General features: G+C 38.7%; 1 protein-coding gene across 1 annotated transcript in view; it reads right to left on the reverse strand.

Annotated features, from left to right (window-relative positions):
* Positions 1-3,697, reverse strand: part of LOC128868213 (protein Shroom) — a 104,346-nt gene extending 100,649 nt beyond the window's left edge. The window contains exon 1 of the mRNA XM_054110043.1: positions 2,995-3,697. Within this exon, the coding sequence (XP_053966018.1) occupies positions 2,995-3,029 (35 nt within the window). The 5' untranslated portion in view covers positions 3,030-3,697. The remainder of the gene's footprint in view (positions 1-2,994) is intronic.
* Between the last annotated feature and the right edge of the window lie 14,304 nt (positions 3,698-18,001).

An 18,001-nucleotide genomic window follows, 5' to 3' on the forward strand; every position in this document is an offset into this window, starting at 1 on the left:
TGGCACAAAATTAATCACCCTATCGGAAGATTTATAATTTTTGCAAATGGCGTCGCACGTCAAGCATATTTGACGCTTAAACACTAGAGAGCTGCAATATGCCAACAGACAAGCAATGAAGCGCGAGAAGGTCAATATAAAGATTTCCATCATTCAAATTAATTTTTTTTATTTAGTAAAAAAATTATTCAAAAACTCAATTGGATGACTAATTTTGCGCCACCTTGTATTTCTAGTATTAATGCATTCTATAAAGTGAATGAAGTTAATGATCATATCAACCTATGCATAGGCGTTCATACACATAAAGGGTGCTTTTTTGGTAAATGGAAAAGCACAGAGAAATGTGTTTAATATGCATAAAAACTTATTTCTTTGGCAGCTAATTTTAAGGCATTAAAGTTGGAATATAATTTCGGCCATGTGACCGCCACCACTGGCGCGTCCAATTTTCTCACACTCTGGGTCGTATATCAGACTTCAGTTCGGCGATTACGCATCGAATGTTGGCTTCTAAGTGCTCAATTGTTTTTGGTTTATCGGCGTAGGTGGTGTGAGACTGTTCGTATAACTCAGAGAAAATAATCAAAAAGAGTCACATCGCACAAACGAGCTGGCCAATAACTTCACCAAAACAATAATTTTTTTTTTGCCAACTTTGAAGAAACTCCTTTCGCATTATGTTCGTATTTTTTATTTTTTTATAAGCTCACGTTTTCAAAATAAAATATTTTCTCCGTAATATTTTTATAAATAATTTTTGGTTTTTTTCGTACCTTTTAGGATGGAATATAATAAAAACAATTTTTTAGGGGAAAATAAATTTTTTTTTTCAAAATTTTTGGGAACAATTTTTTTGTTGCCAGTATTGAAGGAACCCTTTTCAGATATGATTTTTATTTTTAAGTTTTTATAAGCTCACGTTTTCAAAAAAAAAAATATTTTCTCTGTAATATTTTTATTTTTATTTTTGAGAATGAAATATAATAAAAAATTGTTTAGGGGAAAAATAAATTTTTTTACCAAATTTTTGGACAAAATTTTTTTGTTGCCTTTTTTGAAGAAACCCCTTTCAGATTTCTTTTGAATTTTTTTATAAGCTCACGTTTTCAAAATAAAATATGTTTTCTGTAATATTTTTATAAATAATTTTTTTTCTTATTTTTTGAAATATAACAAACAAAATTTTTTAAGGGAAAAATAAAATATTTTTTCCAAACTTTTTGGAAACAACTTTTTTGCTGTCATTTTTGAGGACACTCCTTTCAGATTTCTTTCGTATTTTTTTATAAGCTAGCGTTTTTTAAAATAAAATATTTTCTATGTAATATTTTTATAAATCATTTTTCTCATGTTTTAGGATAAAATATAACAAAAAAAATTGTTTAGGGGAAAAATAACATTTTTATTCCAAATTTTGGGAAGAATTTTTTTGTTGCCATGTTTGAAGGATCCCTTTTCAGTTTTTTTCTTATTTTTTATAATTTTTTATTTTTTTCGCACTTTTGTTCGTCGATTAGCGAGAAACTTGTCGTGGACTTTTTGCATGACTTCCTCGGTAACCACATCCGCCAGGTGCCCTGGTGGCTCTTCATCAAAAACGGTTGCTCGCTCACGTTTAAATTCGTTGAAACAATAACTAACTGTGGTCATAGATGACGAAGCGTCCCCGTAAACAGCATCCGACTTTGTTTTTATCTCCTCGCATTTTTTCCCATCCAAAAACAAAACGCGATTACCGAACGATACTGAGCTTTTTCCGTCTTAGCGAAAATCTCGAAACACGTCTTACTCGAATATCTACCAAATCCAAAATAACCTATCTATCAGTCTGAAATTTGTTTTGCCGTTGTTTTATAGATGGCAGCTTACGATGCTAACACCAAATTCCCTCAGGAACGCCCTCTGTCATCAAACACGGGTAGTTACCAGGTATATACCTATGAAATGAGACTTTCAGCTATTAGTCCATAGATGTCCCTAAGAGTATTTTTAAACCTTCCCAAATGTCATGTTTTTTTCGTCTGTTATCTGTCAATAACATTCAGCTCATTGTTTGTTACGTTTCATTCAACAATGCATTTTTGCCGCTCTTAGAGATGTCGAATTTCGTGCCTTCAAACTACGATTTGCGGACACCGTTGATTTTTTGTTATCAATTGAAGAAAAACACTTCTCAAGCTCATCAAATACTTATAGAAGCTTATGGTGGACATACTCTAAGTAGAGCACAGTGCTTCAGGTGGTTTGAAAAATTTCGAAGTGGTGATTTTAGCGTGGAGAACGAGGACCGTGGCCGACCATCGAAAAAGTTTGAGGACGCCGAATTGCAAGCATTGTTGGATGAAGATGATGGTTAAACGCAAGAAATGATGGCAGAGCAGTTGGGAGTGACCCAAAAAACCATTTCCAAACGTTTGAAAGACATGATTGTAAAGGTCGGATGATGGGTGCCGCATGAACTGACAATGTGACAATGCACCGCTACATCGAACAAGAGCGACCCGGGAATTGGTGGAGACGTACGATTGGGAACCGCTGGTGCATGCGGCTTATTCACCAGACTTGGCGCCTTCCGCTTATCATTTGTTTGCATCGATGGGCCACACACATTCCGGGCAGCGCTTTGATTCTTACGAAGAAGCCAAAAAATGGCTCGATGATTGGCTTGCGGCCAAAGACGGCCAATTTTGTTGGCGCGGCATCCACAAATTGCTTGAGAGATAGGAAAAATGTATCGCTAGCGATGGCTATTATTTTGAGGATTCAGTTTGTAACCATTTTTTGTTAATAAACGTTTGAAATTGAAAAAATTCTCATTTCATAGGTATACACCTCAACAGAACTCGTAGAAGGAAACTATTTCAAGTCAAAAAACTCTTCTGGCACACTTTTGAATTTTTTAAGTGAACTTATGATTCCATTGCCATTAAAAAAACACCCTTAACATTTATTTATTACACTTGTATTCAACTCTAAGCGCTCATAATTTACCTCAAACCGCTAAGGCACGCAAAGACCTTCGGCATTTTGCAGGCTGCTGGGTTTTTATTTTATTTAATTTTTTTTTTTTTTTGATTTTTATTTAATTTAATATAATTTTGTTTTTTCACTTTGATTCACAAATAATTTGCGCTAATAATTAATCTTGTCGCAATTCACTTAACCAAAACACTTAATTCGCACATTTTTCGGGCCACACATAAATTCTCATGCCCACAAGTCATATTTTGAATTTCAATATGCATCTGTGTGCGTGTGCATGTATTTTTCAATTAATTTCAATCAAAATTTTCAGTATTCTTTTCTGATACACACTTTAATTCCAATTGTATTTCACAAGTTTCTCATACTTTTCCGATTCAATTTCATGTTCGCACTACAAAAACGCGCCAAAATCACACTACGCCTTCGAATTCAATTACCGACTGAAGCAAGCGAATTTATGCGGACGCGCTGTCAAAATTTTATAATGCGCGCATGAAAAATACTAAATGCAAAACTCACATCTACATAGTACATATAACGGTCTATATTAATATATTATTTGTTCACTGCGAGTGTTCGCATGTGTGAATTTTCCGTTTTGGCACTGACCGCTACGCTCAACGCTCAAACCGCCCACGTAAAGCGCAACGTTTTTATAGCTGCTAACTACTAAGAACAAGCAGAACACAAACTGTCTGCCCAAGTTGAAGCGTATAACACAAAAACAAAAATTAATAAATATAATGCAAACTACAGCAGAGCAAAACAAAAAAAAAGTAGTGATTAGCGCTTTGATCTCTGTATCAATTTCAATGCCCGGTCGTGTGTGTTGCTTTAACCAACACAGCGCCATTACGAGTATTGACGATCAAAAAGTCGCGAGTGCAACAATTGGGGAGGAAAAAAATCAAAAAATAGTAGACTATATTTGATAATCAAAAACAAAACTGAAGTTATTATTGTTGTTATTACCCATTATTTCACGTATGTACGTATGTGTGCGCACTCATTTATTTTATTTGCCCAGACTCTGAATCATCTGGCGCACTCTGTTAGCCGCCGTTCCAGCTGGCTATCTCTTGCGGGCGGCACTGCATATTGACTTTTATTCATATCAATATGCACACACACACACATACATATACATACACACGAATAAATATATGTAGGCGCGCAAATATTTATTTGTGCGCTCTTTTATTGTGGTATTTACAATCATCATCTTCCAAACGCCTTTGTGGCTGCTCCCACGGCGTTGATTTCATTTCATTCGCCTTATCGGCCATTGGCTGAGCTCGTGCCGTCTGCCAGAGTTGCGCCGGCCGATGCGCGATTTTTTTCGCGAATTTCTTTTCATTTTATAGTAAATATTTAGCACATTTCGTTTGCAGTAGCAACGTTAGACGATTCGATTTTGGTTAGCTGCTGTTTTTTGTTTTTTTTTTTCGTACAAATTATTTGTGGGGTTTTTAATTTACTGCATAGATTTCATTATTACTGTTATTATTTGGGGACTTTGCACTGCTACCTGAAAGATTGATTGTGCTCACTTCATGGATTCAGCGTATTTCTCCGAGTTCCACTTCCTCATAAAACAAGAGTTTCATCGTAACAATTATGAATTCCACTTTTGAGGTCTTGAAGCGACCCTGGGCTGTTGGCATAGATCTTCTCTTTCACGTGGCCCCAAAGAAAAAGTTGCAAGGTGTTAAAGCACAAGATCTCGGTGGCCAATTGTGATCACCTCTTCGAGAGATAACACGGTTCGGAAAATTTGTCCAGATCAATACCATCCAATTTACGCCATAAAAAATCGTTAATCATCTCTCGATCGCGCAATCCATTCACCTGCAACACGTTTTACTGAAAAACCCTTTATATAAAAACGCAAATTACTGCACTTAAAAAAATTTTGTAAATACAGATTTTTTTTCTTCTTTAATATTTTTTCTTCAGAAGATTCGCCACTCGACTCTCACTCCTGCTCTCAGAGAGTACTGCCCAACAAACCGGCATCCACGAACAATGGAGCAACATTTCTCGTTCCCTACGTACCGCCGCCGAAGAAGAAATCGGATTCCGGCGAGCCCGAAAAAACAATTGGTACGACGAGGAATGTCATGCTGCCGCAGAAAGAAAGGATGCCGCCTATAGAGCCACGCTGCGATCGGGCGCAACGCGAGCCATGTGGGATCGCTACAGAGAGCTGAAAAAGGAAGAGAGACGCATTATCCGAAAGAAGAAACGAGAGGCCGAAATACGTGAGTGCGAAGAGCTTGAGATGCTGGCCAACAGGAACAACGCCCGAAAATTCTACCAGAAAGTTCGGCGGCTTACAGAAGGTTTTAAGACCGGGGCGTTTTCCTGTAAGAACAAAAACGGCGAGCTGGTGACTGACGTACAGAGCAATCTTAAATTATGGAGGGAACACTTCTCGAACTTATTAAACAGTGACAGCTGCGCATGCCACCGAGAAAGTGAAGATCCCGATACCCCAATCGTTGACGACGGAATTGTCGTTCCGCTACCCGACCATGACGAGGTGAGAATAGCGATAACGCGACTAAAGAACAACAAAGCCGCGGGCGCCGACGGACTGCCGGGTGAGCTATTCAAACATGGCGGCGAGGAGCTGGTAAGGTGCATGCATCAGCTCCTATGCAAAATATGGTCGGATGAAAGCATGCCTGCCGATTGGAATTTAAGTGTGCTCTGCCCAATCCATAAGAAGGGCGATCCTGCAATTTGTGCCAATTACCGCGGGATTAGTCTTCTAAATATCGCCTATAAGGTTCTAGCGAGCGTATTGTGTGAAAGGCTGAAGCCCACCGTCAACCAACTGATTGGACCTTATCAGTGTGGCTTCAGACCTGGAAAGTCTACCATCGACCAAATATTCTCAATACGCCAAATCTTGGAAAAGACCCATGAAAGGAGAATCGACACACACCATCTTTTCGTCGACTTCAAAGCTGCATTCGACAGTACGGAAAGGAGTTACCTGTATGCCGCGATGTCTGAATTTGGTATCCCCGCAAAACTAATACGGCTATGTAAGATGACGTTGCTCAACACCAGCAGCGCCGTCAGAATTGGGAAGGACCTCTCCGAGCCGTTTGATACCAAACGAGGTTTCAGACAGGGTGACTCGCTGTCGTGTGACTTCTTTAACCTGATGTTGGAGAGCATCGTACGAGCCGCAGAACTTAATCGCTCAGGCACAATATTTTATAAGAGCGTACAATTGTTGGCGTATGCCGATGATATTGACATCATCGGCCTTAACAACCGCGCTGTTAGTTCTGCCTTCTCCAAACTGGACAAAGAGGCAAAGCGAATGGGTCTGGTGGTGAACGAGGACAAAACGAAGTATCTCCTGTCTTCAAACAAACAGTCGGCGCACTCGCGTATCGGCACCCACGTCACTGTAGACAGTTATAATTTCGAGGTTGTAAAAGACTTCGTCTATTTAGGAACCAGCATTAACACCGATAACAATGTCAGCCTTGAAATCCAACGTAGAATCTCTCTTGCCAACAAGTGCTACTTTGGACTAAGTAGGCAACTGAGCAGTAAAGTCCTCTCTCGACGAACAAAACTAACGCTCTACAAGACTCTCATCATGCCCGTCCTAACGTATGGCGCAGAAGCTTGGACGATGACAACATCCGATGAAGCGACGCTGGGAGTGTTCGAGAGAAAGATTCTGCGTAAGATTTTTGGACCTTTGCACGTTGGCAACAGCGAATATCGCAGACGATGGAACGATGAGCTGTATGAGCTTTACGACGACATAGACATAGCGCAGCGAATAAAGATCCAGCGGCTACGTTGGCTGGGTCATGTCGTCCGAATGGATACAAACGCTCCGGCTTTGAAAGTATTCGATGCGGTACCAGCTGGTGGTAGCAGAGGAAGAGGGCGGCCTCCTCTGCGTTGGAAAGATCAGGTGGAGAAGGACTTGGCTTCACTTGGTGTGTCCAACTGGCGCCGGTTAGCACGAGAAAGAAACGACTGGCGCGCTTTGCTAAACTCGGCCAAAATCGCGTAAGCGGTTGTAGCGCCAATTAAGAAGAAGAGAATATTTTTTCTTCTATAATTTGCAAATGAAATGGAAGCACGAGCATCAACTAGTTTGCAATAACTGTGGCTCTCAGAAAACGCTGCCTAGGAAGGCAGTGCAATTAGCCGTACTCATATATTACTTCTGTAGCAGCTGCCAAAATGAAGATCAGGAGCTCTTAACAAAAGATTTTCTATACTAAGTAATACTTTTTAAACATTGGAAAGAATTTGAGGCCCGTGATAGTAACGGCTCTTCCGAAATTTGTGTTAAGCATAAATCAATGCAAGGAAGAGAGGATTTTGTTAAACATAAAGCAGTTTGTGAGTCTGAGTAGGTGTGCGTTAGTATGAGTACCGCGACAATTCATGGTGAAGAGAATCCAGAAGGTCTGGTCATATCGTTAATTGTCTCTCAGCGAATTTGATAGAATCAGCTGAGAGGCTGAAGTAACTGAGGTCACGAAGTGGTTTGTTTACGAATAAACTGAGATTGTGTTAGTGATTAACGAAAAAAAAAAACAACAACAACCAACAATGAACAACAACCAACAATGCACAACAACTTATTGGACGAGTGTGTAAATATGTGTGAAATGCTCGTAAAGAATTCGGTTGGCGAATTCACTATACACCGTCGAGGTAAATCCGGAAAACATTTCGAAAGCTCTGGAGCAGTAGCGTTAAGTCTAAAACCGCTGATAAAGGGACATATTTTTAGTGTATTGTTTCCTGATTGACATTGGAGTACCGGAGTAAGTGCTAGTGAAACAATGAGTCGAGAGCAGGACAGAAGAACTGCGATACTAGAGTCACTTCGCGCCGGAAAAAGCCCTAAAGCGATAATTGAGAGGTTTGGCTACAAAAAAACACAAGTTTACGAAATTGCAAAAGTTTTTCGTGAAGCCGGCTGCAAGGATGATGTCTTTCCTGATCGAAAAAGACTCAGGCTTGGCTCCAGAATAACCTATCCTACCACTGGTCACCACATTTTTGGCCACCTTCAAGCCCAGACTGCAAGCCTCTTGATTATTACGTGTGGGGCACAGTTGAAGCAAAAGTTAATGCGAAGCCTCATAACACTAAGGATGCTCTGAAGACAACCATCGAGGACGTGATGACCACAATGGAGAAAGAGGAGGTAGCTCGCGCATGTGGGCATTTATCGGCCGATGTTGAATGTAAACCACACCTAAACATCAAGTTTTTTTCTGCATTTCATTCAGCATTTTTCAACTTCAGATTAATTCAATTTGAACCATGGAAAGATACACAATCGAGCAACGCGTTAAAGTTATTCAGGTTTATAATACAAAAATGGCAACAGTGAATTACCAATTTTCGAAGAAAATCATCTTCATTGATGAGACCCATTTTCACCTCAGTGGATTCGTCAATAAGCAGAATTGCCGCATTTGGGCGAATGATAATCCAAGAGTGATTGCCGAAAAACCCATCCACCCACAAAGAGTGACTGTTTGGCGCGGTTTATGGGCCGGCGGCATCATTGGGCCGTATTTTTTCCAAAATGAGGCTGGTCAGGCAGTTACTGTGAATAGTGTTCGCTATCGTGAGATGATAACGAACTTTTTATGGCCCGAATTGGAAGATATGGATGTGGACGATATGTGGTTTCAACAGAACGCTGCCACTTGTCACACAGCTAACGAAACAATGGCTCTTTTGCGCGAAAAATTTGATTCCCGAATAATCTCACGTCGCGCCGATGTCAATTGGCTGCCAAGATCATGTGATTTGACACCGTTGGACTTCTAATTCGGCACATTAACGGCATAGAACCTTAATTATGCCTCAGCGTCATCGAAAATTTGGACCATCGGATGGAGGTGTGCCGCAGAGGCCATTTGGCCAATATTATGAACCATACCAATATTTTCATAATAAAGAGAAATGACAATAATTTCCTAAAAAAATTGTATTTTATTCAAAATCAACACCGCCCCTTGAAACTTAACTACCCTTTACTTTTTATAATAGCAGTAAGCGTACCTTGAATAGTCATTTCAGCAAAACTACGTCTTCATTTTAAAATTATGCAAACAAATTTTCCACAAATACGCAGGGAATTCTAAATAAACAACTTGAAGATATTAGATTAAGCAATTACGACGACATAACAATAAATATTTGCTCTTTAAAATATTAAAATGACTAACCTCGAAGTTATTTTAAATCTAGAAGCATTTTGGAAATAAACATAAATATATTTTAAAAACATTCAGCAGGTGGTCGCACATGTCCACACGTATTTCATATAACACAAAAACATACAAAATGTAGATGGCTACATATTTCGCTCGCGCCATCCCAACAATGGCTGACAAGAAGTTTTTTGAAGAAGAATTTTAGCCAAGACCCAAAGAAAAATTTAGTGCTCACAAAAAAAAAAAAATTGAAAAAAAGGAATATATGTACTTGTATTTATGTGGTTGCATATGTCACGAAAAATGTCTCAAATCGTCTACTGCGAACTACCGTGACCTCAAAAACGATTTATGCTGGTGTCGCCCAACAATTTGGGGCAATTTGGCGCCCAATATGCGAGCACCCAGGGAAGTATGGTAATAATAAGAACAACAAAAAACACAAAACCTAAGTGAACAAAAACCTCATTAATGCAGCCAACTAATGCGGCAAGCAAATATTTATATTTAGTTTATATGTCGAATGCCACATGCCGCACGCCACATACCGAAGGCGCAACGCAGCAGAGCTGAACAGACTTTTAGTAGTTTATGAGCTTTTTATGCATATATAAAAATGCATGTAAATTTTTGTATGTGCACACAAAATGTTGTATGTTTGTGAGGTATACTCACATGCATATACATGCACTCATCGTGCTGGCCAAGTTATGAGCAAGCAAGCGCTCTAAAAATATAGTCATCCGCCTTTGGGCGGATATATACATAGAATGAATGAGACGACGTGCAACGGTTTTAAATGAAGACAAATATGCTTGAATTTATGCCTCTTAGTGATGTGTTCCCCCGGTAGGAATAACTGCTAGTTCCGAGTAGGTGTGATTTTAGTCTAGTTGAAGTGTGGAAAGCGTATGACTTTTCTACTTTTCGAAGAAGCTATTACAAAAATTTAGCAATTTTCTCAAAGATATATTCATTTTTATATATACATAATAATTTCGTCCTAGTATTAGCTGTACACGACAGTTTTCTATGTACAGGGTTGCCCATATTCGACGGACCCATCTGGCAACCCTATATCTTTTGACAGAGACGTCAGATCGCTTAATGACATACCGCGTTGGAAGCGTCAGTCCAAGCAGATTTTTATCATGGAACAGTACACGCCACGCGAGCGCTCCGAAATTGTTTAAATTTACATTCAACAAAAGGAGTCAATTGTGAAAACTCAACGTGCGTATAAAAATTTAAGTAATGTGAAAAGTGCGCCTTCTAAGAACACCATTAAACGTTTGTACGAAAGGTGTTTGACTGGTGATGCTCTTTCTCATCCAAAGAGGCCAAATCAAAAACCGACCAAGGCGATCGGATGAGAATATTGCTCTTGTACGGCCAGTGTTGAGACGTCGCCAAGGACATCCCAAAATCGCTGTTCTCAGCAGTTGGGCATTGCTCGGACCACTTTACAACGAATTATCCGCATTGATTTGCATTTATTCCCGTATAAGATTCAATTGACGCAAAGATTGTTGACTGCGGATAAACCTCGTCGATTCGAATGGGCCCAAAGAGTCATCGAAATGGTTGAGGGTCCGTCGAATATGGGCAACCCAGTACTTTGCGGATAGAGGTATAATACTCAAGAGCAAAGCAAATCCTTTTAAGTCGGCACGGCAAATAATGCTTGAAATAAACCAAGAACCTGGTCTACAGGTGTCCAAAAAGCTTATAGGAAGGCGATTTAACGAAGCGCAGCTATTTGGCTGCAGAAGCAGAAAAAAAACACTCCTCTCAAAAAGACATATCAAACACCGACTTGCCTTTACAAAAGCCCACAAACGCAAATCTATTCAGTTTTGGAAAAACGTACTTTGGACCGACGAAACCAAAATAAATATATGGGACCAGATGGGAAAACTATTGTACGTCGTCCAAAAAATCAAGCGCTAAATCCTAGGTTCACAAAAAAGACGATTAAACACGGCGGCGGAAGCATGCTGGTTTGGGGAACTTTTTCCTGGCATGGTGTTGCGTCGATTGTTCGCGGGGTTGGTAAAATGGATAGATTTCAGTATCTGTATATACTCCAGAATATGATGAAGCCATTTGTGTTTGAGTTTATCCCATTAAATTGGACATTTATGCAGGACAATGATCCAAAGCATACTGCAAGGACAGTGAAGTAATGGCTCAGAAGGAAAAAAATTAATGTACTGGATTGGTCGGCGCAGAGTCCTGATCTCAATCTAATAGAAAGTTTGTAGAGTGACGTCAAGATCAAATTCGCTAACAAAAATTTAAAAAAAGGTTGATGATTTGTGAGCAGCAGTTGATGAGGCTTGGTACTCGATTCCAAAGGAAAGATGCCACAAGCTTGTAGAAAGCATGGAGCGACAGCTTGAAGAAGTAATCAAAAACGGTGGATACAGTACAAAATATTAATCTGGTAAAACATTATTATTACTTAAATATATAATTTGTTTACTATTTTTGCTTTTATTTGGAATTTGTTTGGATGTGCTATTTATGCAACCAGGAGGTTTCGTGAATTACCAACGTTCTCATAAATTAAATCAGAACTGAAATTCTTTTTGACCATTTTTTTGTTTTAAAGTGGAAGTAAATAAGTTTTTTATTTTTGACGTGATAACGTCTTATAATTCGTTGTAGCTGGCTGCTTGCACCAAAAAATGCGTCGTTATCTTGCTCATGCGGCGTTACCTTGCTTGAAGTGCATGTTATGTTATGTTATGTTATGTTAAGTTATGTTATGCTATGTTATGTTATGTTATGTTATGTTATGTTATGTTATGTTATGTTATGTTATGTTATGCAATTTATGTTATGTTATGTTATGTTATGTTATGTTATGTTATATTATGTTATGTTATGTTATGTTATGCTATGTTATGTTATGTTATGTTATATTATGTTATGTTATGCAATTTATGTTATGTTATGTTATGTTATGCTATGTTATATTATGTTATGTTATGTCATGTTATGTTATGCTACGCTATGTTATGTTATGTTATGTGTTTTGTTGTGTTTTGTTATATTTTGGTTCGAGTAAATGTAACTTGATCGATTTCATTGCGATTCCATTTACCTCCTTCTCTATATCCATACAAAATATTTTTCAAACAAATAAAATTAAAATTTTCTTTTGAAAAATGCAACCACTCCATCAATATTTTCTTGTGATGTTGTCACGTTAAACTATCGTCAGTAAACCGACTTTACAGACAACCTCTTTTTTATGTTGCCTTTTTCCTAATAAAAAATAATTATTTAAAAACATATTCAACTCTTTGATTTCTAAGTCTAAATGTGCTATTTATATGATCATGACTGTATTTATGTAATACGCGGTAATCTGCATATGCCTTTGGTTTGCTCTTTTTAGCTTTATTATTTCTAAAGAATGGGGGTATTTTCTTCATTTATTACGCAAAATTTAAATTTATATTAAAAATAATGGGAAAAACAATTTTCTTTACGAAAATTCCATCACATAATACTTAACTAATAATCTGTATTTTGTTTGTATAATTAAGGGTCTGGCTGCGCCTGAATGCATCTTGCTCAAAATGTCTACACAGTCATCACGGTCTACAGTCGCTGTTAACATAACATTTTCTGTTAGCCCAGCAAAGTGCAGTTGCCTATGCTCTCAAAGATTATGAGACAAAAACAATAATTTCATGGGCATTTAATGCGAGCGTTAACTGAAGTTAACCTTCAGCATACAAGGTGCGGTTATTTTAACCCCATCACTTGCAAATAAGTTGATTGATAGTACAAAAAAAATATATATAAAATACTATTCAATGACTTGTTGTCAAAGAGTAGCTAAATGCTAAATTTGATATGAACGGTAATTTACTTAACACAAAAAAGCTGAACAAACTTGTTGCATTGGATGCACCCAGAAAGTAAAAATGATGCTTATCTCAAATTAGCGCCACGTTGTAGGGGTAATTAAAGCTTGTTGGTTTTAATTAAAGCTTTTTTGTTAGAAAATTACTACGAATTTCGTTTTACAGCCAACTCAATAAACTAAATTCATACCAACGAAAAGTGTTGCACGCGCAAATTTATGTCAAGTGAAAATTCGCATGGCACAATTTCGGAATTTTAGCACTATTTTCATTTGTCTGTCAGCTACTAAGTAAAACTCATAAAATTATATTGTATTCAGATACACATTTGTACAGATATTTAGACATTTCATTTGGGTCACACCGCACAGATTTTCAAATTCAGCAAAACGTCCCAGACTTGACTATAGCGCAACAGCAATGGCCATTGTCTGCCACAATGCAGTCACATTTGCTTCACATTCTTGTGCACATACATACATACGTACATACATGCGTACATACCTGTGCCAAGCTATGCATCTTATTTGTGTGATTTAATGTTAATTTGGCTGCCGCGTCTTTGAATGGCCAAAATGTGTACACAACTTGTCAACTTAATGCGCGCACACACTCGTAAAACATACACGAAACTACACAGATAACAACAACTCCGTTGGTATGTATTAAAAATAAACAAAGTATTAGTTTGTTGCTGCTGTTGCTGATTATAACAATATTATGAATTTTATTTGCTTGAAAGTCGCTGTGTCCTAAATTCCAAATGCACGCAGGCAGCTGGTGTAATTTTTGAAGCGACAAGTGTTGCGAGCTGATAAAAATAGGAAATACAGTTCAAAAGAATCTGTAATTGAAAATAACACAAACGCATTTTGTTTTTGTATATTAACATAAATTTTTTTTTTTTTTTGCTATCGCTGCTGAATCCAGAGCTTGATTTGCTAGTAAAAATATATTTTTATATATTTTTTACTTTCTTGAATTTCTTTATTTTCTTACATTCCTTTGTGGTTGCTTGGCCGAGCTCCTCTTTTAATTAGTGGTGCGCTTCTTGATATTTTCCCACAGATAGAGGGACCAACACTGTTATGCCACCTCCGAACGGCAGACAGTTTTCTATAAGGAGGTTTGTTAACGCCTACCGACGAACGACCGCCATTAGAAAAAAGTATACAAGTTTTGAAGTGCTTGATCGATGCTCTTCATCAATTTGTTCGCTCAAAAGAATAGCTGAGCTGGGATGATATATTGAGCATAGAAATGCCAGAAGATACATATCTAGACGATATATATATATATATCTGGACGATATAGCGGCGGTCATACCAGCTCGGGACACTGAGTACGCTAGAAAGAAGCTGAACCAAGTCATGATGAGGATGCAAATAAGGCTTGAGGGCCACGGCCTGGGACTCGTCAAACGTAAAACCGAAGTCATCCTTATGACACGAGGTCAGAATGCCGCTTATTTGCATTTTCGCGTCGATCGTGACCCAAAATGTAGTGAAATACTTAGGTATTCAACTTGACTACAGGCTTGCTTTCTGAGCCCAGAAACGGCACGCGGCTACCAAAGCAGCAAAGGTCACGGATATGCAAAGTAGATTAATGGCAAACATCGGTGGACCAACAAAGAGAAAAAGAAACCTAATTATGACGGCCACAAGCTCAATTCTCCTGTACGGCAGCGAAGTATGGGGAATTGTGCTAAACTGCAAAGCGAAGCGCAAAGCACTGGAGGCTGTGCAACGAACAGCGGCACTCAGAGTTGCCTCAGCCTACCGCACTGTCTCAGGTGCAGCAATTTTCGTGATCAGTGGGCAGACACCTGTCGACCTCATGGCCCGGGAACGTATGGATGCGTGGGACTCCGAGAAGAAACACGTCATCACTAGCTTCTCAGATCGCAGATGCCCAACCATGCTGCGGGGGCAAATCCGATGGGACACTGAATCGAGTGGCAGATGGACGGTGAAACTTATTCCATCATTTTACAAATGGGTCCAAAAGAACTTCGAGGAAGTGAACTACTTCTTAACTCAGTTCCTCTCGGGACACGGACACTTCCGGAGATACCTATACGCATGGGCAAGGTAACCGATTCCAAGTGCATATACTGCGAAGCGCTGAGCGATGACGCTGAACACACATTCTTTAGTTTTAATAGATGGATCGCGTAAAGAAATGTTCTGAGGGAGCAGATTGGTGACATCGCACCGAACAACATAATCAGCAAAATGCTCGAATGCGAGGACAGCTGGAACGCGGTAAACAAATACATCGAGAACGTGCTACGGAAAAAAGAGATCGACCTCGACACAGTGCAGCAAAGTGAAGCCGCACAGATAGAGACACAAGAAGACGAGCCTATAGCATAAAAGCTGGCTAAAAATATGGTGGACCCAGACGTGGGTGAATAGAATTGGTCTTTAATGGATGCCGTTCTGGGCCCTCCCGAAGTAATATAGAAAGCAGTTCCGGGAAGCGTGTCTGCCCAAAAGGAGAGAAGGGATCGTTTTAGTGGCCACAGGACGCAGTAGACGAGTGATCTTCGTAAGTGCGAAGGCATTTTGAACCCTACCTCACCCACCAAAAGTAAAAAAAAAAAAAATAGCTCGCTAAATTCTCAAGAAAGCGCAGAAGAGATGCAGCTACATTTCTTCATGTGAGATTTCGAAAACCTTTTGGCTCCAACACAACAGACGGAGGACGCAGAAAGTCTTTGTGACTTCACGCCATTCAATTTCCAAACTCGTAGTTGTGTTAGCCGGACACTGGACGATCGGCACACACGAGTTATGTATAAGCCTCTGTTAATAACAGAGCTAATGTTATTAACAGGACAATAACACAATGAGATGTTAAACAAATGTTAAACAAATTAAAGGATGTTAAATGTTAAGAAGTTAAATGTTAAGAACTGTTAATGGAAAAACAATGTTGGGGAACCTAAATTGAACAGTTCTAGTAACAACAAATAAACTAATCGTAAAAAGGAATGTTGGATAGAGAAATACCATTGCAACTGAGCTTTTAGGTGGCGTGATGTTTTTTGTTTAACTGCTCATAAAATGCAGCTTTGTTTTTGGATAATAAGCAATTTATTTTAGAATGTGCAGATAAGTCTTAAGTTGACGTAGAAGATTAAAGTCATGTTTTCTGCAAACTACTCCCTGTTTCATTTTAAATACATAGTTTGCGCGCGGATGCGATGTGACAGCTGAGAAAAAAGAAACCTGAGGTTAATTTTATTTAAGTTTTCATAATGTTTTTTTTTTTTTTTTTTCAAAACTGCACTTCCGTTGCACGAGGTGATATCCCTGGCAGCAAGCACAGGAAACCAGTGGCATAGGCAAGAGCGAGAGTTTGGGGATTGATAGAGTTAAAAAAAAATTAAAATCAAATAAAAACATAATAAAAATTCGAAGCAAAATTAAAAATTTTAGATTGAAAGAAAGCGGGAAAGTAGAAAAATAAGCAAATCACTCCCGCATAAACGCTTGATTAGTCTTTTTCGTGAGCATTACTATTTAACAGTTTTCAACTTTTTCTTCAACACAACTTTTCTATACTTTTTCACATTTCCATTTTTTTCGTGCAACCGCAGCATTTTTTCCATTTTTTTTTTTTGTCATTTATTTTTTCAATGCAACCGAGTGCGTATACGTGCAGCCAGCTTAATGAATTAAGTTGCATTACATGGCACAACTATGCCACTTGTGGCGGCACACACGCGTGCGCGCACCAAACGTTCAGTGGATGTAGCCACCAACTTATTGGTTGTGATTTTCCGTAGAAGCTCAAGTGGAGGCGCACTACATATTGCACAATGCCACTTCCGCTGGTGAGTGTGTGTGCGCATGCGTTGTATGTATGTAAACATGACATCCACCTTCCTTAGTCAAAGTAGATTTGAGTTGATTTTTTTTTGTTTTTTTCCAATTAACATTTCTCTAAGTAGCATGAAAAAAGCCACACAATGAAAGTGCAAGTGAAGCAAATCTGGTTTATTTTTTTATATATTTTTTTATATCTTTTCCATTAAATCAGTAGACAATTATTGAGCCACTCAACTGATCAGGGCATTTTTTGATTATCTACTACTAAGTATTGCGTATGAAAAGTGCAGTGAAAAAGTAAATTTTTGAAGCAATTGAAGCCGAATCAAATCATTTATTCTAGTAAAACTTATCCAAATACGAATACGAATATTTCAATTAGAGCCGCTTTCGCTTTATTGCCTTTTAGGTAGGCTGCTATCTATTTGTTTGTTACTTATTTTATTAATCTTCTCATAGCCCAGCCCTTTTCCATGAACATTACAGTACGGACTCAGTAAATACTATTAAATGATCAATAATCGTGAACCTTTCGTCCCAAAAATTTTGAGGAAAACAAGACGCCGGCAGCCTATTTACCTCTATTCTGGTGGCCCAATGTATATAAACTTCTTACAACCCTAATTTAGCAGTAACCCTCTCCTGAGGCTCCTCCGCCGCCATTTCCATGTGACCAAAGGCACTGGTGTAGCCCCCAGTACCTATCCTAACCTCGACTTCAAATATATTAAAGAAGCTCAGAATACAAGAAATGAAGGTTGGTTCTTATCCCCTCCAACTACCGTTTTCGCCCATCAGAGGGGACGCTAGCTACGCCATTGGGCTCAGCAGCATGTCACACAGATCACACATCTCTCTCTCTCTCTCTCTCTTCAGCTACAACTGAGGCTACTACACACTACTGATCTGCACTCGCAGAGTACAATGTCCTTCATCGCCCGCTGCATTACCTTCGGTATGACCGGGCTACGTCTGCAAGCGCTTTAAGAAGCAGAGAGTAGAATTTAAATTCCAATGAGGACCGTAAGTAGAAGAACTTCTCGGTTTTCAAATGAAGAAGTCAGCT

Source organism: Anastrepha ludens, chromosome 6, assembly GCF_028408465.1.
Source record: "Anastrepha ludens isolate Willacy chromosome 6, idAnaLude1.1, whole genome shotgun sequence".
Classification (NCBI taxonomy): Eukaryota; Metazoa; Arthropoda; class Insecta; order Diptera; family Tephritidae; genus Anastrepha; species Anastrepha ludens.